The 26,730-nt window shown below is 36.5% G+C and overlaps 1 protein-coding gene across 1 annotated transcript in view; it reads left to right on the forward strand.

Moving 5' to 3' along the window:
• The window catches only part of PLEKHB2 (pleckstrin homology domain containing B2), a 48,947-nt gene extending 23,239 nt beyond the window's left edge, over positions 1–25,708 (forward strand). Inside the window, 8 exon segments of the mRNA XM_020967155.2 lie at positions 556–600; positions 3,486–3,638; positions 5,935–6,037; positions 8,762–8,801; positions 10,569–10,658; positions 12,665–12,770; positions 22,812–22,850; positions 22,853–25,708. Coding sequence (XP_020822814.1) covers positions 564–600; positions 3,486–3,638; positions 5,935–6,037; positions 8,762–8,801; positions 10,569–10,658; positions 12,665–12,770; positions 22,812–22,850; positions 22,853–22,947 — 663 coding nt within the window. The 5' untranslated portion in view covers positions 556–563 and the 3' untranslated portion in view covers positions 22,948–25,708.
• The last annotated feature ends 1,022 nt before the right edge of the window (positions 25,709–26,730 follow it).

The raw sequence follows: 26,730 nt of genomic DNA on the forward strand, positions 1-26,730 counted from the left end.
ATCCCACTCATAGTGGTGAGGATAAGTTAGATTAGTAACTGAGCTAGATAGATTAGTTGCATTTTAAGAGAAAAAACACATTAAAGAAAGGAAGAAGACTACTTTAATCAGTTGTTGGTTCAGGAATCCTTTGCTCAAGCTTTCCACCACCTGTTGCTTGGTAAAGTCTAAGAATTAGTGACTAATGATGATAGAAATATAGTAGAACCTCATGTTCTGTTGGTTACCTCATCAGCCCTCATGGGTTTAATTGCTACTTTTACATAGATGACTCCCAGTATTATATAGCTAGCTCTGGTGTCTCTCCTGGGTTCCATTGTAGTTAGATTTGATCACTAGTAAGTACAATTATTAGGTTATGACCTAATTTCAATTAGCACTTGAAAGGAGGGAACACAATGTGCAGCATGTAGGAGGTATTTAATAAATACATGCTTTTTAAATTAAATTGAAAATGTTTTTTTTTCAATCTAACCCTTTTAGTTTGTGATTTTGGTTTAAAACCAAAGGTATGTTTAGTCATTATTTCTAATCCTTCTATTTTTTCTCTCTAAGGTGAAGGGATGGCATTTGTCAAGAGTGGTTGGCTGCTTCGACAAAGTGAGTGATGGGTTTAATCTATTTTTATACTTTCTTAATAAATTCTAGAATAGATCTGTTATGAAACAGACTTTTAAAAGTAAACATGGAATTTTATAAACAGGTTCTTAATTTCCCTTTAGGAAGAATTTTCATAGCTCCCAGAGCTCATGTTATAATGGCTGGCGGTAGGGGTGGGGGCCAACAACAACCCAGCGTTGAATTTGGAGTAAATATATCTGGGTTGAATTTTAGTTCCAACATCTTTTGATTATGGGCAGGTCATATAAGTTTGAGTGATGTTTATTCTCTCTCGTCAGAAAGCTAGTTCATAGCTTGTGTAAAGAACTGGCCCAGTTTGGATGTGGGCATTGCTTAAACTATTTGTGGAGATGAAAACAATCTGATTCTGAACTGCCCAAGTATCTGACATTGTGACAAAGGCTTAATCTGTAAACTCTGTCAAGGGCAGGGACCAGATCTTATCTAAAACCTGGTATCTTCCCTGGAGCTTTAGCAGAGTGCTTTGCACATAGTAGGCACTTATGTTTGTTGAATTAAGTAATGATTTCAGTGAGTTTATCTAAAACTAAACCTCTGTTCTTTTCTAAATCATAGCCCCCAGAGAATCTTAATTGAACAAATCTGATTTCTCACTTAAATGGGATTGAAAGACAGTATTAGTTTTATCTTTCATGTTTTGGCTACTTATTTCTTAGCCAGGAGTCCTAAGTAAAATGCCCTCCCTACCCGTAAACTGCCTAGCCACATTTCTAGGGTTAAGAGGTTGGAGATTGCCTTGTTATTTGTGAGTCTATTCATTTGCTGTGAGCTGTTCTGCTTTGTTTAGAGTTCATCATCTTCGGCAACATCATGATATAATGGGGCTGGGGTGGGGCAGTGAAGGAGGGAGAGCTTTCAGCTTTCCTTTTGTATGTTGTTTTCCTCTATTAGATTTTGAGCTCCTTGAAGGTACAGACTGTCTTTTTAAGAATTAGTATCCCCAGTGTTTTAGCACAGTGCCTAACACACAGAACGTACTTAAGAAATATTTATTACATCCACCCATGAGACTACATGTAATAACCAATGCTGTTATTCAGAGATATAAATTTACCTTTTAAAACATGTCAACTTCTGAATTCAGCCAAAGTATTAACTCAGAAGAGACTGGATTAGCATAGGTTACTTGAAAATGGCACTAGACCAGATAATGCTTGTTTAAGATCTTTTCCAGCTCTGTGATGCTTTGAACAAAGTATAGGATACAACTCTTAGGATAGCTGCATTCTTTTTTTAAAATTTAAATTAATTAACTTTTAGTTTTCAACATTCACTTTTTCTTGTCCACAAAAGATCTTTTATAAATTAATTTATTTTATCAAGTCACTTCCATAAGCTTTTGAGTTTAAAATTTTTTTCACCCTCCTTCTCCACCTTCCTCAAGATGGTGTGCAATCTGGTATAGGCTCTATATATACATTCCTATTAAACATATTTTCACATTAGTGATGTTGTAAGGAAGAATTAGAACCAATAGGAGGAACCACAAGAAAGAGAAAAGAAAACAAAACAGAAGAAAAAAATAGCAAATAGTACGCTTCGATCTGCATTCAAACTCCATAGTTCATTCTTTGGATGTGGACAGCATTTTCCATCATGAGATTTTTGGAGGTGTCTTAGATCCTTGCATTGCTGAGAAGGGCTAAGTCTGTCAGCATTAGTCATCACGTAACATTCTCTTGGTTCTGCTCACTTCACTCAGCATCAGACCATACAAGTCTTTCCAGGGTTTTCTGAAATCCGCTTGCTCATCATTTCTTATAGCACAGTAGTATTCCATTACATTCATATGCCACAACTTGTTCAGCCATTCCCCAACAACATTCACTTTTTAATAAGATTTTGAGTTCTAAATTCTTCCCCCTCCTTCTCCTCTCTCTTTCTGATATCTGCATTCTTATTACTCTAGGAAACAGCAATTCCCTTATGAATATTTTCCACTACTTTGTTTTGTGGTGAAAAGAACACCTTACTTTTCTCCCCCCTTTTTAATATCTGACTTTCTAACATCATTCTCTTTTCTGTAAAATGAGAGGGTTAGATTAGTTGAACTCTAAGATTCCTTCAAACACTAAATCACATAATCAGACAATCCCATGCTTCTTTCCTTTAAGCCTGAGGCCAAGGCCTGTTATATATCGTAATAGTTAGGAATAATAGACAATTTATGTAGGGTATTTAGGTTTTCTGAGGATTCTCCTCTGAGCACCCTTGTGACAGAGGCAAGAGAAGTCATTGCAGACTTCACACAAATGAGGACACAGCACATTTGAAGTTACCTGCTCACAGTCACAGAGCTCACCAGCTACAACTTGAATCCAGGTCTTCTGGTTCCAGGTTGAATGCTGCTCCCCATGTTCAAGATGTATCTATCAGGCAGTCAGCAAGTATGTGAAAAAGTTTTGAAAAAGAGGGGAGGGGAAGTGCTGTTTTTGGGACATATAAGAGATCTCTTTAGTACTAAGAAACCTAAAGTTTAATCTTTTAAGGGAGCTATGCCAGCATATTCCATGGTTGTTGAGTATAGGGAAATGAATGGGAGAGAGGTTTCTTTAGCTCAAATCAACATTTAATATTCTTTGCTTTTTGATTCTGTAGTGATTGAACCATGCTTTGGTGTATTATGTGTAAGATAGCTTAGTGGACATTGTCATAACTGGAAAGTTTTATTTTACTGTACCCTATTTTATTTTATTTTTTGATTGCCTACTGAAAGTTCCTTAGTAGTCTTACCTAAAGAGCCAAATGGGATATTTCTTTTGTTTATATTACAGTATTGTTAAATTAGAGAACAAGCTGGTGTGTTATTTTGATTCAAAGCAACATCTTCCTGTTTTATCCAGGCACAATTTTGAAGCGGTGGAAAAAAAACTGGTTTGATCTGTGGTCAGATGGCCACCTAATCTATTATGATGACCAGACTAGGCAGAATGTAGAAGATAAGATTCACATGCTGGTGGACTGCATCAACATCCGAATGGGAAATGAATGTCGAGGTAATAGAATTTTGCTGCTAAAGTCCTTTTCTTCCATTTCCTTTGCTTAATTAGTCTAGGAGACATTTCTGTATTTACTTTTAACATTTTGTACTTCATTTAATGGATTGAAATAAAACTCATGTAAGTCCTATTAGACGTCCTGATATTTAATCTTGGGATTGCATGTGATGGGAGCTTATCAATGGGCAGTGTATGGTACAAGTTGCATTTCTGCCAGATACATTTATATGTTTGAATCTGTGAAAGGTCCCTACTCCCCAAACCTTATAATAATGAAAAGGTATACGTCAGTTAGTATGTAATGTATTCAAAGTTTAGTTTTATGTTTTACCCAGTTTGTAATAGTTAACCATTATGAGATATAAAAATAATACCTACTTGTTTTAACTTCTTCCTAAGGTAGTTTAAAATAAATTATTTTGGAATTTTAAAACTTTATATTTCACCCTTACATTTCTTGTTAATAGCTAATGAGCCATTATGAATAATGATAATGTTTATCATTTATATAGTGCTTTAAGCTTTACAAAGTGCTGTATGTAGTTTCTCTTATGGAAAAAGGGTCTATAACATCTGGCCCTGTCTTACAAAATACGAGCTGAGGAAATTAAGTATTTGGAACCCTTATGGAAAAATTATTACAAACCCCAAAAAGGCAGAAGGCAGCTTCTGTGACTGCTTAACCTGTCTGAAGGCCACACATGGCCTTCTGGATCCTTGGGTGCAGCCTTTTGACTGAGTCCCAACTTTTACAGAACAAATCGTTTTATTAAGGAGATTTGTTCTGTGAAGTTTGGATTCAGTCAGAGGGCCTCACTTGAGAACCTAGAGGGCCACAGGTTTCCCACCTCAGGCCTAGTACATAACAAGGTACTTATTAGTTCACATTAAAACATGGTGACTGAGGTGTGACCTTCAGGGAAGTAGGTAGTACAAGAGATATTAGCCTTATTTCACAGATGAGAAGCTGAAGCTGAGCAAGGAGAAATGATCTGTTCATGGTCACACAGCTCTGTGTGTTAGAGGTAGGCCTTGAACCTGGGTTTCCTGACACCCAAATCAGTGTTCTTTATACTACACTATACAAGAGTTTAGATAGAGTCATAGAATTTCAGACCTTGAAGATAATTTATTTGGCTAGTTGCGTTCTTCTACCCCACACCCTAGATTGAAGTTCCAGTATTAGTATTTATGTCAGTTTGCCATTCTGTCCTGTACCACCCATATTTGGGTTGTAGGTGTTTGAACCCACAGAAAAATCCTGCTAAAATCTGATTTGCTTGTATTTTATGATAAACAAGAATGTTTGTAGGATCAGATATCTTCAATTGGAAGGAACCTCAGACCTATCCCTTGTCCAGGGATGGGGAACCTGCTGCCCTTAATAAAAGGATCTGTTTTGTAAAACTTAGACTCAGTTAAAAAGCTGCACCTAAGGATGAAGAAGGCTATAGGTTCCCAACCTCTGAATCCTAGTCCAGTTCTCTTATTTGAGAGATAATGGAGTAGGCGCAGGGAACTTAAGCGCCCTAAGTCATGTAGGTATTGTCAGAGATGGAATTTGAATGCAGGTTTTATTTCTGCTGTATTTTATGAAGTCTGGATTCTCATTCCCATTAAAGCAGTTTATCCCTTTTTCATACTTGCTGCTAAATAAAACTCATTTAGCTCATTTTCTATAATATATTACATTGAATTTGGATACGGGCAGCCATTGTGTGTTCTACATATCCCCTTGTATGGAAATAGCATTCTTTAGAAAAAGTATTTAAATCACCAATTTTATTTCCCTGGAGGAAGGTGAATGAAAATAAAATTGTAATTTTTGTGTGTTTGATTATGGAAAGAGAAAAGACTTGTTCACTTTACCTATATTTTAGTGCTTAACTACATTTTTAACCACTGGTTGCTTTCAGTGTAAACACAGTGTCATTTTTCTCATTAGCGTACAGTTGATGGCAACTTTGTCATTGAGGTTTTTTTTCTTTTTTTTCTTTTTTTTGCATGGGCCATTATCTCTATTGATTTATGTACTGGGTGAGCAGTTGCCTCTTGGTGGTGCCCTTGTTGAAGGAGTCTCCTTATTTGCTTATGTAGACTGAAAAAGGAACTTTTCTTTGATCTCATTTTTGCCTTAAATCTTTTAGAAAACACACCACTTGTTTTATTCAGGCTTGTTCTCTGATTTGAGAGGATGTGTTTAATATGTGACTTGGTGTTTTGTAACACATATTTTTTTGTATTACTTAAAATACTCTCACTCTTCTAAACCCCTTCTAATTTTTCCCCATAGATTTTCATCCTCCTGAGGGCAAGCCAAAAGACCGCCTACTTCAGATTGTTTGCCGAGATGGGAAAACTATCAATCTTTGTGCAGAAAGTGAAGATGATTGCTTGTAAGTGTTGTTCTCTTTTGTATGTCTGATTTGAAAGAATATTTTCTGACATGATTTCCAATTAAACTTTTATGTTGTTGAGGGGGTGGAGTTGGGAAAAGTGGGAGGAGAGTTTCCCTTCAGGCTGTAAAATAAATGACTCTAGGAGGATGGATGAGGGAAACTTTAATAGGTCTTTTCCATCTCTAATTACTGTGATTCTGTTTTCTGATTCTCCTGGGCTTTCTTGGTAGTGTTGCTTTGTAATGAGAATGACTTCACTTAACTGTACAGTTGCATGCTTTTTTTTTCAGTTTGGTGAACATCTTATCTTGAATCCAAATTGGTTAGCTGGCAGAATTAAATGTGTTCTTAAATTCCGAGAATTTTTTTTGTTATTTGCATATTTCTCTTTTTAAAGGGAAAAAAAACAGTGGAAACCCTGTGATCTTTTTGAAAAGAAAAGAGTATTATCATTTATATTATGTAGTCCTTTTCTTCTCATCTTCCTTTCTCTGATTGAGGGCAGTACTATTCTTCCAGTTACTGCGATTTGCAACCTTGAGAGTCATCCTTGATTTTTCATTTTCTTTCATCCTCATATTCAGTCACTTATTAAGTCTTTTCAGTTCTGTTTTCACAACATCTCTCATATGTGTTTACCTCTTCCCTCACACATAGCTATAGCCCTACTTCATACCTTCATCACTGGCCAAATGCTGAAGCCTTCTAAGTGAACTGTTTTAAACGCCTCAGGTCTTTCCCAGCTCTAATCCATCCTTCTCCAATGAAGTGCTATTACTGAAGCATAGCTCTGACTGGGTCTCAAAATCCCCAGTGCTATCCTTTTTTTTTTTTAAATAAAGTAGAAATTCTTCTGGTTCATCATATCTTAAATTTAATTATTTGACTATGTTATTTTCCCTAATTGAATGCAAGTTCCTTGAAGACAGAAACTGTTTCAATTTTGTCTGTATAGCTCCACTTCCTGGTACGCAGTAGGTGCTTAGTAAATGCTTGTTGCTTTATTGTTCCTTTGGTCATTTCCCTGTTCATTTTGACCATTTGAAGATGGGCTGGGGGACTAAAAAGAGGAAAAGCTTAAATGTGTGTATTTTATTTATATATTTATGTAATTATAGGAGTATTGAAATTGAGTAAGATGAAGTTGAGGGATAATAGGTAGATTTCATCTATTCCATTGTTAAGAGTTTGGTTATGGCTACAGTAGAATTGAATGTATTTATGCCATTCAGCATCTGAGATTGTAAAGTTATTTATATTGTTTCTGAAATTATATTCTTGCCCTTGGTATGGCAATTTCACAAGATCTCATATATCATTTTATGTCAGAGTATCCTTATTGCACATCCTTTCACTCTCAACACACAAAAGCTCTGCAGTGCTTATTGACTTTTCTTTAAGTGTCTTTTGAATTTCAATTATTTCAGGTCTTTAGTTATCATAGTGTAAACATGGAATTTCTGAGGGCACATTCTGATCTATGTGTTGCTTTGAGAAACTGATGGAAAAACTGCCTGGCTGTCAGGCTTTAGAGGTGATTTATACAGTTCAGTGTCATGATGCTGGAATATGTACTAAAACAGCACGGTTGAATAGAATGATTATGTCTAGTTTAAAAATGTGCCTTCCTTCTAAAAATGGCACTTGACGCATGGTCAGCAGAGCCTGTGCTTTGCACCGCCTATTTGCAATATGTCTGGTGAAAATAAGGAGTATCTATGATATGTAAAGTGAACTGACTGGTAGAGAGTTTGAGCGCACATTCAGAGACTCACAATATCCTGGAGGTATGAGGGAACTTTGAGACCATCCAGTCTAACTCGTACCTGAAGAGGAATTCTCTCTCTATATCTTACCTGACAAGTGGTCATCCAATTCCGCTATTGCTTATAGGCCTTCAGGGATGGGGGTAATTACCACCCAGAGGAGTCCGTTCCATTTTGAATATTTCTAAAGATTTTCCTTATGTCAAGCTTAAATTTGCATCCCACTCGTGCCATATCCTGTACATTAAATTTTACTTTTTTAATCAGCAAAAATCTATCTTCTCATCTTCCACTCCTCTACTTCCACCTTCTCAAATTGAGAAAGAAAGAAAAAACTCCTGTTACAAATATGGATAGTCAAAACAAAAGAAGTTTCCACTTTGGCCATATGCAAATATATGTTTATCAGTCTATCAATAATTCTTCACTCCTAAGCCTTGCTTTTCTGCGAGGAAGTGTTAGTAGGTTTCAGAATTATTCTGTTAGACTCATGATTGATTATTATGCAGAACAGAGTTCCTAAGTCTTTGACAGTTCTTTATCTTTCAAAATTGTTGTCATTGTATAAATTGTTCTTCTGGTTCTATTTATTTTGGTCTGTATCAGTTCATATAAGTCTTTCCGGGTTTCTCTGAAACCATCTGCTTCATCATTTTTTGTTGTCTCAGATTCCCATTCTTTGCTACTTTAAAAAGAGCTATAAATATTTTAGTACGTCGTTAGAGTTTATTTTCCTACAACTAATCTCTCCCTTATTCTATCTTCCTAATAATTCTCCCTTCTCCCCTTTCCCTCCTATTTCTCTGTTGAGTGGCTTTCTAGTATGAAGTACTGCCAACTATGTAGTTAAATCTGTAAAGTGACACCTATAAGAGGTTTTAATTGTTATGCGGCCCTTTGAATAATATAAGAAGGATGACTTACCCTTAAGTAAAACTACCTTTTTCCCTCCCAGGGCCTGGAAATTTGCACTCCAGGATGCCAGGACTAATACAGTAAGTTTTCAGATTTGGTATATACGTCAACCTTTTTAGGGTCAGACAAACACTGTCATTATTTATACAAGGCCGATTACATGGCCTTACTGGACTGAGGTGGGGAAGTTGGGACAAGGGAAATGGAAATGGTAGTATGGGGTACTTACATTGTATCTCTCATATTACCTCACTTGGTTGCATGGATAGGCAGATGGAAACACTGGAAGTAGATTACGTTGCGGGGAGACCCTTGGTGCTGCTAACTAAACTGGCTAAGCAGGCAGCTTGGTCCAGCTTACCACCCTCTGATAGGCATGCTCTTGGTTATAAGATATTATAAGGTGTAGTAAGTAGCCCATTGGATTACACTGTGTTTTGGTTTGAAATACAAAAAGTGCCAGTAAGGCAACATATATTCAGGTTTCCATGTGTACATCTTGAAATTCTGAAATGGATTAGGTATTCTTTGACTTTGAAGTATATAATTGATAAGATGTTTCCAATTTTATAGAGGTCAGTATTAGTATAGCAAAATCCCTCCTTTGTATTTATCTTTAACAAATGGTATCATTATTCTTGAGTGTCACTGCCTAAAAATTAAGTCATTTAGCGTGTTAAGCTTTTGGTTTGTCAGGTAAAACAAAATATGAGATTCTGTCTGTGAAAGGAAAAGAAAAGACAGATTAAATACACACATGGCAATGAACATTGTGAAAACTGAAGTAAAGAAAATTAAAAAAAATTTTTATCTGACTTTTGTAAGCTTGCAAGCAGTATAGCTCATGCCTTTTTGATGTTAAACCCAATTTTGGATTGGATTAGTGTTGTTTTTTTTTTTTTAGTGAGGCAATCAGGGTTAAGTGACTTGCCCAAGGTCACACAGCTAGTGCGAGTCTGAGGCCGGATTTGAACTCAGGTCCTCCTGACTTCAGGGCCGGTGCTCTATCCACTAGCTGCCCCCAGCATTGTTTTTTTTTCTATACTGAGTGCCAGGAGTCTACTGTGGTTCATCTTTATGTAGTTTGTATTTGTGTGTGTATGTATATATGTATGTACACATACATATATACATGTGTACATGCACACACATGCATATATGGATGCACACACATACATACATGTGTACACGCACATATACATATGTATATATGTATGTACACATACATATATACATGTGTACATGCACATATACACATGCATATATATAATTAAGAAAGGGAGAAGTGCGTGTATTTTTTTTTTAGGCTAGGGAGCAGTTAAACACAGTTATACTTAAAGAAATATGTTGCTACAACAAACTACAGTGTCTGTATCCCTTTAAAGTTTCAGGAATAGAGTGCTAAGGAGTGTTAAGCTTTTCTCTTTCAGATTCCAGCTTTTTTCACTGGCAAATGACTTCTTACGTTTGTTTTAACAGCAAAAAATGTATTAGTATGACTTCATAAAAGGCTTTAAATAGCTTTACAAACTTTTCATTTTTTGGTAGTTTTTTTTGAAGGTGTTTGGCCTTAGTCTTTATTCACATGAACATTATGCTATTGTAAATGATAACCGTAAAGACTTACAGACATTACTAGTCAGTGTCTTTCATACCACAGGTTTGATACTTTTTGTTTTTCCCTTCTGCATATTTCATTGAGCATGTTTACATTTCCCATTTATGAGTGAGCTTGTGATTTTCATTTTATATGTCTATGATTATAAAGTATGTGTGCAGTATACTTTGGACCAGTTTTTCTTACTCTCGAAATGATCTTTTTTCTTCCTTTCTTTCCTCTTATGTAGGCTTATGTTGGCTCAGAAGTCATGTATGATGAGACTGCTGTTGCTTCATCTCCTCCTCCTTACACAGCTTATGCCACACCATCTCCTGAGGTATGGAAGGAAGTATGAGGGAATAAGTAGAATCCTAATGGTGAAGGATTTTAGTGTCTTGTTTCAGTCCTTTTTTCACCTTGAATGCACCATCAGAGAACTTGGGATTACATTCCAAGACTTTCCCACTTGAATAACTGAATCATTCATATTCAGTGAACATAAAAGCGCCTGCTTTGTGCACTGGAAGGCTGCCTAGCTGGTTGCTTTTTTTTTTCTTTCCTTTTGACCACACTTACTCTTGAAACTGTTTATTGAAGTATGGAGTTGTTACAATATTTGTCAATAGAAGGATCACTCAGGTGGATAAAATCATGGATTTTCTAAAGTTTTGCGTGGTATTCTGTGAAGGGCAATGTAACACACTGACTGCCATCATAAAGCTGATAGTATAGTTTAATCCAGTAAGCATTTATTTTTGCCGACTAAGTGCCAGGCACTGTGCTAAATAAATACAAAAATATATACAAAATAAAAAAAATAATTTGAGGGAGCACTAATAACCAGAGGAATCATGAATGGATTTGGGAGAAGCTAGCACTTGAGCTGAGCCTTGAAGATAGCCAAGGATTCCAAGAGGTGTAGATTAGCAGAAAGGACATAACAGGTTTGTAGGACAGTCTGTCTAAAGACAGTGGAGATGGAAAATTACATATGGCCAATATCAAGTTGGCTAGATGGGCTAGAACATAGAGTGCATGAAGGGGGATGTATGAAATCAATCTTGTGTACAAATTGGAATTTAAAAAAAATAAAAAAAAATTTTTAGGCAGTTGGGGTTAAGTAACTTGCCTGGGGTCACACAGCTAGTAAGTATCAAGTGTTTGGTCTGAGGCTGGATTTGAACTCAGGTCCTCCTGACTTCAGAGTCAGTGCTCGATCCACTGCACCACCTAGCTGCTCCACAAATTGGAGTTTTTAAGGAGACATTTTAAAAGGTCTGGGCACCTTATAAATTCAAGTAACTTCAGTATCGTCTATGTCTGCGTATAAATATATATTGAGTTATAAGTCAGTGTGGTGTGTAGATAGGCTTAAAAATGATTTTAACCTATAGTTCTTACATATGTCACAGCTCGTGTACTGCTGTTTTCAGCAGCTACAGCCTTTTTAGGCAGGAGGCCAGTCTGCTGCTTTGTCAATTTAGACATAGATAGTTATTGTCCTCTTGGCATTGCTGTTGGTTCATGAGAAACTGATTTAGTAACAGTTAAGCAAAGATAATATACTGAGAATAATAGTTGCTAATATAGTGCATTGTAGTTTGCAAAGCACTTATGTCACACTAACCTTGTGAGGTAAATGTTGCAAATGATAGTAACTCAGTTTTATAGATGAAGAAATGGAGACTTAGAGAGGTGGTAACTTGGACATGTGGTTATTCAGCTAGGTTTATGGCTAGGCCTCAAGTCTAGGTGCTCAATTGCTGATAAATCTAACGTAGTTCTTGGGGCATAATAGGTGCTTAATAAATGTTTATTGGCTGATTTAAGAATTAGAAGTGACTTAAGAAATCATCCATTCCAAACCACTCCCTTTATAGATGAAGAAACTAAGGCCAGGATATATATAACAAATGAGTTGTTCAAGGTCATGTAGCTAGTTAGTAGGGCCAGCACTAGAACCTGAGTTCTGTATACCAGTTCCAATGTTCTTTCCTTTATATGATGCTGCCTTTCAAATTTTAGGGTAAAAAATTTAGTTTGGAATTATGTTTTTAATCTTTGATTTATGCATGGCAAAATACCATGAGTGATTTTGTAAGAAAAAGAGTTTCTTTGTGATACATATACTCACCATTCAACTTAACCATTTTGTTTAGTTTTTTAATAAAGTTTTTTCTTTAGTAAGGATAATGCCTATATGCCATTTCATTTGTTTACATTTATATTAACTGTTAAAATTTTGGTAAGTACAACCTAGGAGAGGAAATTTTAATACGTTTTCTTGAGTTTCAGAAAACATATTATAAATTTTAACATATGCCTAATGTTCCATTGAAACAGGTATTTAGCTACAGTCAATATAATGGTGCATACCCTCCAGGGACTCAAGTTATTTATGCTGCTAACGGGCAGGCTTACGCGATACCATACCAGTATCCATATCCAGGTAACTAATGGCAATGTTATTGTTTCTTTAATTAGTGTGTATATTACTCTTTGTTTATTTTTCCTAATTTTGGAATATTTTTTTGTTTTTTGTTTTTTATCCAAAGTATGATCTTCAAATCAAACATCTACATAAGTGCTTCATGTTTTCTAATTGTTTTGAAATGGTAGAATAGATGTAAAGATTATAAAACAAAAAGTCTCCTCTAAGTCTATATAATTTGGGTCGCAAGGGGAGAAATCATAATTAATGAAGTACATTAATATTTAAGATGTAAAATAAATTAAAAGATCTATATTAAAGGAAAGGAAATCTTTAAAATAGGTTGTTTTTATTTTTTCCCTAATTATCTTTTGAATTCCTTTTTTGTTGTCCCTCTGAACATTTTTTGTTGGCCACCGTAATAGAGATCTTCAAAGGACTTAAATTAATCTTTGATTTTGATATAGCATTCTCTTTCACCCCACCCCCTGTAAAATGAAAAACGAATGCTAGATCTCCAGTAAGTTGCAGCAGGTCACAGGTCCAGGATAAGTGTTGGAACTAAAAGAGTTGGTAAGTAAGGTTGCATCCAGAATAGAAGTTTGGCATGGGGGTGAGTTGGATTTGGGGTAAGTACTGGAAGCCGGTGTTGAAGGTAGAGTCAGAGGTCTTGAAATAAGAGAGGAGTCTAGAATAGGGTTGTGGCTGAGTGTCAAATATCAGAACTAGGTAGGAAGGCTGATCAGATCATGTATGGATAGCAAGGGTTCAGGTGAAGCATTGGGCAAGACATAAGGCAGACAAAAACCTGAGAACACAAATTTTGGAGAACATGGAAGGCATGATCCAAAGTTCTAGGTCGTGGCGGCTAGGTGGTGCAGTGGAGAGAGCACTGGCCCTGGATTCAGGAGGACCTGAGTTCAAATCCTGCCTCAGACAACTCTTACTAGCTGTGTGACCCTGGACAAGTCACTTAACTCCATTGCCTAACCCAAAAAAAGTTCATGTCATAGGTAGGGAACAAGATAACTGAAAGAGCTAAAGGTTTTTAGATGAACAAGGAAACATGCATTCTCTTTATTGGGGGGCCTTTTTAAAAAAATGATTCTCATTAGGGTACTATCCAGTTCCAAAATGTTCCTATTGTAAGGGTAAGTGTAGGTAAATGGAATTACTTGGCCAGCTTGAAGTGAGGGAACAGGGAAGGAATTAGCTACTGGCTCAGTAGGTCCTAATGCAAAGGCAGCTCATGATGTAGGGCTATCTCCAAGCCAGAGTGTTACTACATTATTAGCAAACTGTCCTTTTGTTCAGAATATACCATTTATCTTGCAAATGAGATTGAATGTATGCCTGCTGTCTACAGATTCACCATTTGTTTTCATCTTTCCTGTGGCAGTAGGAGCATTTTCTCTAATTAATTCATTTCCATTATACAGTTCTTTATTAAATTCCTACTGTGTGCGTATAGCTAGGAACTATGGGGAATATAAAAGTGTAATACATAGTGCCTTTAAGTAAGTTTATAACCTAATTGAGGAGACAACTTGAAAATCATCTAGTCTAGCTTCTTCAGAACTTTTGTATATGAGAGAAACTGAGAGCTGCTTTAATTCAACAAAGATGTTTAAGTTCCTGTTATGTGCCAGACATTGTACTAGGCATGGGGTGAAGACAAAAATGAAATTATTTCTGCCCTCAAGGGGCTTACTTTCTATTGGAATACACAGTACTCAGATAAATACAAGCTTATTTGAGGAGGAAGAGAACAGCAACAAATTGGAGGATCAGGGAAGACTTTGCATAGGAGTTAGCATCATAATTGACCCTTGAAGGGAAACTTAAGAATTCTTTTTAAAGAAAAAAAATTGTTAACTTTTGCATTGTATCATTTTCATTCCCAAAGATTTATCTTCTCTCCTTCCTCCTCAGAGAACTACCAGCCCTTGTAATACAAAATTAAAAAGAGAGAAAGAGGAGACAGTTGAGCAAAACTCACCAAATAGCTCAGTTAAGTTTAACAGTATATATAATATCTCCCTTCCCCTTTAATCCCCGCAAACCCCTTTGTCAGAAACTAAGAATTCTAAAAGGTGGAACTGAGGATCTAGTGCGTAGCATGCATGAAGGCAGCCTGTGGGAAGACATGGTGGTGGGAGATGGAATATTGAAATCAGGCAGTACCTAGTAGGTCATTTTGCTGGAATGTTAAATGCATCTAGGAGAATAATGTGAAATAAGTGAATAAAAGTAGGTTGGGGCCCAATTTTAGAAGGCCTTAAATGCAAGGTTGGAGTTGAGATTGTTTTGGCAGCCATGTGAAGAATGGATTGAAGAAGGGAAAGCCTGGAAGCAGGAAGACCATGTAAGAAATTATTACAATAGAGGGGCAGAGCCAAGATGGTGGTGGAATAAAAGCAGGGACTCGCTTGAGCTCTCCACCAAACCTCTCCAAGTACCTGTAAAAATGGCTCTACACAAATTCTAGAGCAGCAAAACCCACAAAAGACAGAGTGAAACAAATTTCCAGCCCAAGACAAACCTGGAAAGTCTACAAGAAAGGTCTGTTGCACCAGTCTGAGAGAGGAGTGCAGTCCAGTGCAAAACGTGCTAGCCCAGAGCAGGCCTCAGGGGACTGAATCACTGGCAGCAGTGGCAGTTTCCAGACTTTTCAACCCAGAAATGCCAAAGACAACTTAGAAGGTCAGTAGGAAAGGTCTGTTGGACCTGGGTGAGAGAGGAGTGTGGTCCAGCCTCAGCCGTGGAGTGGTGGTGGAGGTGGCAGCGGTGGCTGTCTCCAGAGCTCTTGGCCCACAGACGGTGGGGGGATAGAGCAGCTAATCAGAGGGAAATTGCAGGGATCTCTTTGCTGGTGCTGGAGGTGGGATTTGGGTTGGATTGTAGTCCTGGGTGGTAGTCCTAGGGCTAGGAGGAACATTGCGTGACAGAGCTTGTGGCAGTGGTAGAGAGTTTCAAGGCAGAAGAGAGTGCTTGTGGTCACTCATAGACCAGAGCCCAGGCCAGGAGAGGAGAAAACACTTCTCCTTTGATCACACCACCTTGGAACAACTGAAAATTTACAGGTCCCTGGAAGTATCTCTGAAAACAGTTGCACAAAACTCCTGAACCTCTATGCTGGAAGTAGAATCCTACCTTAACAAAGAGTTTAAAAGTCAAGTAATTGGTGGGGAAAATGAGCAAGCAGCAGAACATTACTCGGATTATAGAATCTTACTTTGACAAAGAAGATCAAAACATACAACTAAAAGTCCATCCAAAGCCTCCAAAAAAAATAAGAATTGATCTCAGGCCATGGAAGAGCTCAAAAAGGATTTTGAAGAGCAAGTAAGAGTAGAGGAAAAATTGGGAAGACAAATGGGAATGATGTAACAAAATCATGAAAAACAAATGAACAGCTTGCTAAAGCAAACCCCCCAAAATGCTGAAGAAAATACCACCTTAAAAAATAGACTAACCCAAACGGCAAAAGAGGTCCAAAAAGCCAGTGAAAAGAGTGCCTTAAAAAGCAGAATTGGCCAAATGGAAAAAGTGGTCTAAAAGAAAATAATTCCTTAAAAATTAGAATGGAGGAAATGGGAGTTAATGATTTTATGAGAAATCAAGAAACAATAAAACAAAACCAAAAGAATAAAAAAAGAAGACAGTGTGAAATATTTACTGGAAAAACAACTGACCTGGAAAATAGATCCAGGAGATGTAATTTAAAAATTATTGGACTACCTGATCAAAAAAAAGAGCCTAGACATCATCTTTCAAGAAGTTGTCAAGGAATAGTAGCTCAATATTTGACAAAAACTGCTGGGGAAACTGGAAAATAGTATGGCAGAAACTAGGCATAGAACAACATCTTACACCATATACCAAAATAAAATTGAAATGGGTATGTGATTTAGTTATAAAGGCTTATACTATAAGCAAACTGAGAGGACAAAGAATAGTTTACCTGTCAGTTGGGGAATGGCTGAACAAGTTGTGGCAAATGGATGTAATGGAATACTATTGTGCCATAAGAAATGATGAGCCAGTGGATTTCAGAAAAACCTGGAAAGACTTGTATGGACCGATGCTGAGTGAAATGGGCAGACCTAGGAGAACATTGTACACAGTAAGAGCCACAATGTGTGATGACTAACTTTGACAGACTCACCTCCTCTCAGCAAACGCAAGGATGTAAGACAACTCCAGAGGACTCGTGATGGAAAATTCTGTCCACATCCAGAAAAAGAACTGTGGAATCTGAAGGCAGATGAAAGTATGTGATCTCTCTCTCTGTCTCTCTCTTTGTTTCTTCTTTCTCATGGTTTCTCACAGTGCTTCTAATTCTTCTTTACAAAATAGGTTCAATATGAATGTATATGTAGAGCCTATCTCAGATTGCGTGCCGTCTTGGAGTGGGGGGGAGGGGAGAGATGGGGAGAAAATTTGGAATTCAAAATCTCATGGAAGTGAATGTTGAAGTGAATATTGAAAACTAAATTTTTTTTAAAAAGAAATTAGGAAAGAAAGCTGCTCTGGTATTCTAGAACTAGAGGGTAAAATAGAAATTGAAAGAATCCATCAATCACCACCTGAAAGAGATCCCAAAAGAAAAACTCCTGGGAAATATAGCCGAATTCCAGAGTTCCCAGGTCAAGGAGAAAATATTGCAAGCAGTCAGAAAGAAACAATATGAGTATGGTGGACACAGTTAGGATAACACAAGATTTACTAGCTTCTGCATTAAGGAAATATGATAATCCAGAGGTCAAAGCAGCTAGGATTAAAAGTAAGAATCGCTTACCCAGCAAAACTGAGTATAATTCTTCAGTGGAAAAATATGGACATTCAGTGAAATAGAGGACTTTCAAGCATTCCTGATGAAAAGATCAGATCTAAATAGAAAATTTGGCTTTCAAATACAAGACTAAAGAGAAGCGTGAAAAGTAAAGAGGAAAGAGAAATCATAAGAGATGTATTAAAGTTGAACTATTTACATTCCTACATGGAAAGGTGATATTTGTAATTCATAAGACCTTTCTTGTTATTAGTGTAGTTGGAGGGAATATATATAGACTGAGGGCACAAGATGAGTTGAATATGAAGGGATGATATCTGAAAAGTAATATATTAAGGGATAAGAGAGAGGAATGTACTGGGAGGAGAAAGGGAGAGGTAGAATTGGGTAAGTTATCTCATATAAAAGAGGCAAGAAAAAGCTTTTACAGTGGAGGGGAAAAGGGAGGAGGTGAGAGGGAATGAGGAATCTTTTTGTTTTGTTTTGTTTTTTTGGTTAGGCAATGGGGTTAAGTGACTTGCCCAGGGTCACACAGCTAGTAAGTGTTATGTGTCTGAGACCGGATTTCAACTCAGGTCCTCCTGACTTCAGGGCTGGTGCTCTATCCACTATGCCACCTAGCTGGGAAGGAATAACATATACATTCAGTTGGGTATGGAAATCTATCTTACCCTGCAGGAAAGTAAGGGGAAACAGAGTACGAGAGGGGGTATGAAAGAAGGGAGGGCAGAGTTGGGGAGGGGGTAATCAGAAGAAAACACTTTTGAGGAAGGACATGGTTAAAGCAGAGAACAGAATAAACTGTTGAGGTGGGATAGGATAGAGGTAAATATGGTTAGTCTTTCACAACATGACTTATGGAAGTGTTTTGCATTACTACACACGTATAACCCTATATCGAATTGCTTGCCTTCTCATTGAGGGTGAGTGGGGAGGGAGGGAGGAAGGGGAGAAAATTTGGAACTCAAAGTTTTAAAAATGAATATTCAAAATAATTTTTACATGCATCTGGGAAATAAGATACAGGCAGTGGGGTATGGAAATCTGTCTTGCCCTGCAGAAAAATAGAAGGGGAAGGGAATAAGGGGGGAGGTGATAGAAGGGAGGGCGGATTGGGGGAAGGGGTATTCAGAATGCACTGCCATCTTGGGGTGGGAGGAGGGGAAAGATGGGGAAAAAATTTGGACCTCAAAATCTTGTGGAAGTGAGTGTTGACGACTAAAAATAAATTAATAATAAAATTTAAGAAAGAAAAAGATTATTATAGTAGTCTAGAGTAGGGGTTGACAAACTAAAGGGCTTGACAAACTAAAGGGCTGGAGAGTAGTATTTTAGGCTTTGGGCTGAAAGGCAAAATCGAAGCTGTTATGTTGATATTGATATAACAAGAGAGAAGACATTTCTGGAAATATTTTACTGATGAATTTAAAAATATAATAGAAATAATTAAATACAATTTTTTTGTAGTATAGGTCTACCCATTAGAAGAATGGAATTCTTTTGGGGATGGGGATGGAAATAACTGCTGAATTTGCTTCAAAATGAGTGTTCTTTATTGAAATTGATTGCAGATGTTCTTGTTAATGCAGATCAGTAATGAGATTTTGTGTATTTCATTTTTGAAAATATCTTTTTACACAAGTAATACTGCCAAATACTGATATTAGGCCATGAGCATGTAATTTTAATTGAATATATTCATCACTTGGAAGGCACTTATAGAAGTGCATTTGCACAGTGAGATGAATTTTGAAATATGAAAGTTTCTTTTGCACTTGCATCAAGGTCCAAAAAATGTTTCTGGAACTGTAGTTTGAGTTTAGAAAATATGTCTATCTGTTACAAATTTGTGTGGTAATGGAGATCTCACTTCTTGTTTTAACTTTTGATAGCTCAGGAAATATATAAAGCATCTTGATATTACTTGTGATTCAAACAATGTTGGTTGTTATGGATTTGACTTTACCATAGCATAAATCTTGCACATAAGTGCTGTTTTGCCTTGTAATTTTATGTTGAATTCATTAAGAAACATGAACAAATCTTTAATAGAAGCTAATTTTCAAAGCCATTCAGAGTCTGAGAATAATGCCCTGAACCCCTAGAATAAAAAAAAAAATAAAAACAACCAAAGACCATTTTTCTCTTATTTTCTCATTTTAACGCAACAGATATGCACTGATTAAAAAAAAAAGTTTCACTACAGCAATATACATGGCACCCAAAATGCTGGCAAGTTACAATTGTGTCACTGTGATTTGTAGTGCACTGAACAGCAGTATTAAGCTATGATAGTGTCACATATGGTCTCTGTCACAGCTAGTCAACTCTGCAGCTATGGGAAAGCGTATATAAACAATACATAAATCTGAGCATGGCTGTGTTTCAATACAACTTTATTCATGGACATTGAAATTTTAATTGTATGGGGCAGCTAGGTGGCGAAGTAGATAGAGCACTGGCCTTGGAGTCAGGAGGTCCTGAGTTCAAATCCGATCTCAGACCAGACATTTGACACTTACTAGCTGTGTGACCCTGGGCAAGTCACTTAACCCCAATTGCCTTGCCAAAAAGAGAAAAAAAAGAAATTTTAATTGTATAACTCATCTTCACATGTCACAGAATATTATTTTAATTTTTTTTTAATCTTTTAAAAATATAAAGACCACTCAGCCTGCAGGCCATACAAAGATAGGTGGTAGTCCAGATTTGGCCCTTGGGCTGTAGTTTGCCAATTCCTGATCTAGAATATAGAGGTAAAAGATATTGTGGAAATAGAATTAATGAGACTTGGCAACTGATTGGATATAGAGATAAGCGAGTGGGAAGAGTCAAGGATAACTGAAGTTATGAACTTAGTCCAGTGTTTTCAAGTCACTTTCAAGTCAGCCAAGGTCCTGTAAGACAGTATTAGACCTGGCACCAGAATCCATGTCACTTAATTCCCAATACCCTACCTCCATTATACTAGACCTGGCACCAGAATCCATGTCACTTAATTCCCAATACCCTACCTCCATTACACTCAACATTGTATATAAATACAAGCATTTAGTAGCAGCATAAGGTAGTTATACGAAAGATCTTAGAAGGTAGTATATGAGCAAGTGCTAAATGTATAATACTAACAAGTGCAGCAAGATTTCAGAAGAAGAGATTGCTACTGGCTGAAATGGTCAAGGAAGACTTCATAAAGATGGTGGCTTGTGAGCTGAACAATCAATAAGATTTGGGTAGGTAGCAGTGGGAAAGGCAGTCCCTCCAGGCTTGAGCAAAAATATGGAGGTGAGAATGTTAATAACATTTTGTAGGGGTGGTGAGTAGACTCATTAGTCTGAGTTTAGAAAGAGAATTCAAGGCCAGAGCATGGATAGCCATGGTTTTTTTTTATCTTTTAGTTATGAGAAGCCATTGAAGGTTTTTGAAAAATGAAGATTAATCAGTGGTGTGTAGAATGAATTAGATAGGAGAGAGACTGTAGGCAAAGATCTGTTCATGATGATGATTTTTCATTCCTGCTACCATCCTTTTACCTTTTGTTTCAATAATAATTTAATAGTATGAAGAGTGATAGTATAGATTGTATATTTGGTTGTTTAAAAGATTTTTAGGAAAAATATGTACTTTTTGCTCTAAGATGCATAGTAAATGAATTCTATGTAGTTAAAAACAAAAGCAAGTTATAGGAAGAGATTTAGTTTTAATTTAAAATCTAATTTGCATGATTGAAAGTGTCTGTTTTAAAGTTCATAACTGCTCTGTTAAAGAATGATTCTTAGGTAATAATGGTTGAAAGTTTAATGAGTTTGCCCTCCTCTCTCCTTCTGTTATACTGCCAGTGAGCTAATTAACTTTCTAACCACTCTTTCATCTTTGGAATTTCTGTGGAATCCCTGGATTCTCTGCCACTCTGCTCATTTCTCATTTATTACTCTATTTGTTATCCTGATGGATCTGTACTTAGCCAACTGTGGTAGAAAATAGAGGCTCAAGTGTTGCAGATACATTAAGGCACGTTAGAGAAAATGGAGGAATACAGTGGAAGGAACACTGGATTTGGGAATCAAGTTCTGGATTCTAATCTAATTACTGCCAGTGTGATCTTGGGCAACTCAGCCTTTTGGTTAATTGAGTAATAATTAGTAATTACTCAGTTTGCAGTAAAAATGAGGGGGTAGACTAGATGATCTTTGAGTTTCTTCCAGTTCTGAATCTCAGAGCCTTTGCAATTTATTATTTTTGATTGGGTGGTTGGTAATAGTAAAGATTTTATTTGTCTTGAGTTGATGAATTTGGCTTTCAATTAGCATGAATTTGAAAGTGGAGGAGGTCAAGTATTGGAACTAAAAATGTTATCAGGCCTTTTCTAAATTCAGTTTTGTTTTATTTTCAGTTCTGAATTCTGCTCCTCCCTCCTTTCTCTACTTGAACAGTTGAGAAGGCAAGAAAAACAAAACCCATTACAAATAGGTATAATCAAGGAAAAAAAATTCCTGCATTTGCCATGTTCCCCCTCCCTTCCAAAAGAAAAGAAAAAAATATGCTCCGATGTGCCCTCTGATGAGTCAGTCTGTCAGCTCTCTGTCTGGAGGTGGATAGAATATTTCATCATGAGTCCTGTGGAATTGTGATTTGCCATTGTGTTGATCAGAGTTCTTAATTTTTTCACAGTTGATTATCTTTATAGTATTGCTGTTACTGTATTTTTTTTTTCCTGGATCTGCTCACTTCACTTTGCATCAGTTTATATAAGTTTTCCTAGCATTTTTTTGAAACCATGAATCAGGCCTTTTGCAGATAGTAGTAGAGAGGTTGTGGAACACCAAAGAAGAGCCATCAGCACTTTAATCCATACTGGAAAGTTACAGCTTTCCTTGTATAGTTTAGATTATAAGAATATAGGCCATAGGTTAGACATACTAATGGAAAATAACTGTTGTATCTGTTTGAAGGGAAGTCAGCTTTATTTTGTTGGTTTAAAAGGAAATGTGATGTCCTGGTATGTCATAAGGAAAAAAATATTTTGGTAAGGATTAGATATAAAATGTCCTTATCCTCTCTTGTTTTGTGATCTTTTTCTTTAACAGTTAGGTTTTGCTGATTCTTTTTGTTATTTTACATTAGTCATTTCTGTATCTCCTCCCCCAAAACGTGTACACATTGAACTTGTTACCTTCAACAAAGGAAAATAGTTAAGCCAAACTAACCAGCATAGCAGCTGTGTTTGACAGTGTATGTGACGTTCTGTTGTGCATCTTTTCTAGGACCTTATGGACAGCAGCCTGCCAACCATGTCATCATCAGGGACGTTACCGGGACAATGATGGAGACCTGGCTCTGGGCATGCTGGCTGGAGCAGCCACTGGCATGGCTTTGGGATCTTTGTTCTGGGTCTTCTAGTTTCTCTACATCTTTGTATTTGTAGCTTCCAAAACCTTTATTTATTTTCTGTGTGCGATAATATATTTGCAAGGTATTCCTGTTTCACTGTAAAGATTTTTAATGACAGTTACAATAGTACTTTTAAAATAGTGACATCTTAATTATAATTAGTCAGTATAAATTTCACAAGGCAGGATTGTAAGTGTGCAGTTCAGTTGAAATATGAATTAAAAGGATACTTGATCATTTCAAACTCTTTTATGGAACTTAGTTGTATAAGAAGGACTTATATGAGCTCATTCATTTTGAAGAACATTATCACTGCAGTGTTAAATGCAGAGCATAAGAGATAGTTTTTTCATCCATATTAGAATGACCCCTGAATAGGTGATTATTTCTGGCAGGGAAAAACTCAATTAATCCAACTGTTAACTTTTAACTTAAGAATTAACCATGGAGTAGTCTGGGTGTTGCTGTTGGCGTGGCAGGATGGTAAACTATGCATGATAAAGCAATATAGACTTTTTGCACTACACACTCCAAAGAATAGTCCCCAAGGTAGTGGTGACACTCCATATACCTCTGTAGTTGGCTCTGTCATTATCCAGTGGTGCTCTCCTGGCGGGCATGTTTTCTCTGTTGTGAATGGATTTATTGAATCCTAGATATTGGAACTAGTAAGTTTCTTGTAAAGAGCTACCAGTCAGGACAGATTCTTGTCAATGGGCTGGAAATCTGCAGTTCTTTGACATAGTTCTCAACCATGGAGAGTTTTAAAAGCAGTTCAGAAGCTGAGGTGAATGGGTTTTTTTTTTTTGAAAGGTGGTACTACCCATGCATTTAAAAGGTGACAGACATGGCTTTTACTTTCTTAACTTTTATTTAATGTGGTGAAAACATATTCAAAGTTCAGATCTCCATTGAGTGCACTTTTATATTGTGTATCTGAGCCATCCCCTCTCTTTTCACCTTGTTTTGAAAAAAGTATACGTTACCAGTATACTAGTAGTGCTTTTGGTTTTATCTGGTTGGCCAGCTACAGAATATTGTTCTAGGGGTGGAACAGACTGAAGGCATTTGGAGTCAGTCAAAGGAAGGAAGAAGAATTAAAATCAAACTCAGGGTTATTAGCATAAATGTTGAGTTCTTGATCATTTTGCAGAGTTGAGATAAGGTGGAAGGATGAGGGAGGCTAATGGGAAGAATTAATGACAGAAAATGATTATAGAAATTAGTAAAGCGGTTTGCTTGAATGCGTGCAACTAAATCTGTATCTTGTTATAGATCTAATTAGATCAGTAAACATATAGCTGATTTAGTCTTATTTCATGTGACTTTCAGCTAAAACTTTTATTTTTGCCAACAACTTTTAACATACTTTGACAAGGTGTGTACTCTTCAATCCCATTTTAATTTTTGTGATACAACTCTTACGAGAGTTTGTCTCATCCTCATGGATAATATAATCTTTTTTCATGGACCATTTGATAAAATCTGCTTTCCTTTACTTGAAAATCCACAATGTTTTATTCTCCAAATCTACGCTTATTTGAAGATGAGAAAGCAATAGGAGGGAAACAAGGGCTCAGGGAAAGAATGTACATCATTGTGAACAGTCATTCCAGAATTTTTAATGGTAGGATTGCCGCATGTGTAGATTGCATGTTTTTTTGTTTCTTATATTGTCTGTAGTTCAGGTATTTTTGCTGCTTCCTAAACTTTTAATTGAAATTTACTTAAAATCTACTAAACTGTATTTAAGATGTCAGGGAAATAGGATGAGAGCCATGTTTGTAATGTTAAAGTAACTCAAGATTGTCTTAGGTAGCACTTTGCAAATGATGCTGTTATCTTTCTCTGAAAGATGTAAGAAGTTGATGATTGCACTGTCATGACTAACTAGAGTTATGTTAGAGGAATGTAAAGTAATTTAACATATATATAATAATCGGTGGAAGGATAGCTACTCTATTTGACCAAGTAGACTGGCACATTTGTTCTCATTAATTACCATTCAGAGTTTACAATTTGTGGATAAGCTTCTTTGGAACCCAGTTAATGAAATTATATAAAAGAATAAAAGAACCGAAATCTAAAAGGTAAACCTAAGACACATCAGGCAGCTAACACCGTACAGCGATTTGATCATTCCTTAATTCGTTAAAGAAATATTTATGGAATGCCTGCCATGCATAAGACAAATCTGTAGTTAGTCCTATATTATTTCCTAATTTATATGACTTTTCCTTATTTTCTGTGATGTATGATTTATTTTAAACTAGTTTTAGAGTTTGAGATTTTCCCTTGTCATGGTATAGTGATGATAATTCCCATAAAGTCCATTCTTTGTCATGAATTTTGTTTTGTGTTTTGGGTGACAGATTATATATCATTTTTTCCTCCTAATTAACTAGTTCTATGTCTTATGAAATTTAACACTCCATGTCAAATTGAAAGCCAAACCAACTCTATAATGAACCCTTGGATTCTTGGCAGTTCCTGTAGGCCTTTTTTTTTTTTAAACTGAAGATATCTGCTTCAGCTGACAGGAAATGTACATGAGTGCCATCTCACTTAATATTTGATAGTTGGGGGAAAAAGTCATATAAGATTTGATTGTGTAATCGATTGATGCTTTAAAATCATTGCTGTTAAGACTTTGAATTGTATGTAATAAGAATGTTAAAATTATAACAATTTAGACAATGTAGTTTATGTGAATCCTCTAAAGTACTGTGAATTAAAGGGATGTATTTGCAATAAAGCAGCTTTGAATGTTGCAGTGGATTGGTTGTTAATATGAAACTCAGTGAAAGCACTGTGTCACTGCCTCGTTGTCTGCATCGTAGGACTAAAATATCTGTAAATACACACTGTACTCTTATCCCATTATCCAGGGTATTTTATAACTCAGAGGACCAAAGGATATGTAATTTCAGCATGTAATTTCCCTGACTCCCTTTGGGCTTGGAATGGCAACTCTATGATAGAGCATGAAGGCATTATTATGTTTTAGCCTGAGGGACTTTGGCCTTTAGAAGAGCCAGGTCTTTGGGTGAGCTTCTCTAAAGCTGTGCCTTTCATCGAGTTCGTCAGAAACTTCACAAGCATGTTTTTCCTTATCTTTGTGTAACTACTTGCATTCATGGTCACCAAATTTTAGAGGGATTGTTTAAGAATGTAGCCTGCCACCATCAGTTTACACGCAGGAATGCACAGGCCCAGAAAGGTAAAGAAAGTGACTTGTCCAAGATAATAATTAGCTGGTGGCTGAACAGGGATAAGAGCCCAAATTTCCTAATTCCCAGGTCAGTGCATTTTTCTGTCTGCCAAGTGTAGCTAAGTTGCTCATGTTTGAGTTGCTAGTGACTTTACCTTAATATGAAACAAATGCAGTACATTTGGACAGTTTCTAAAATCTCATTCTCATATCTCTAATACTGTTGATACCAGCTTCTTGATAGTGCTTTTGATCAATTACCTTTCTATATGGTGCTTTGCATAAATCATCCTAACTAAAGAAATTACCAAACTAAGAGGTTCTTTGGGTTTGTACATCTGGGAACGTTTATTACCTTTTACATTCCTTCCCTTCCCTTTGCATTTTTCTTTTTATTAGAACTAGTCCTGCCTGGAAAAGAAGCTGACCACTTGTTATTACACATGTTATTCTTTATGTTGGCTCTAATGTTTTGTTTCCTTGCTTTGTGTCAGGATTATGAGTCAGGAAGGGTAGAGTTGAACTGAGTAAGTTAAAGGGAAAGTATGTTTTTGGCCTCAATGCAGATTTTCCCTCAGAAC

Source organism: Phascolarctos cinereus, unplaced genomic scaffold, assembly GCF_003287225.1.
Source record: "Phascolarctos cinereus isolate Bilbo 61053 unplaced genomic scaffold, phaCin_HiC Scaffold_726;HRSCAF=1367, whole genome shotgun sequence".
NCBI classification, from domain to species: Eukaryota; Metazoa; Chordata; class Mammalia; order Diprotodontia; family Phascolarctidae; genus Phascolarctos; species Phascolarctos cinereus.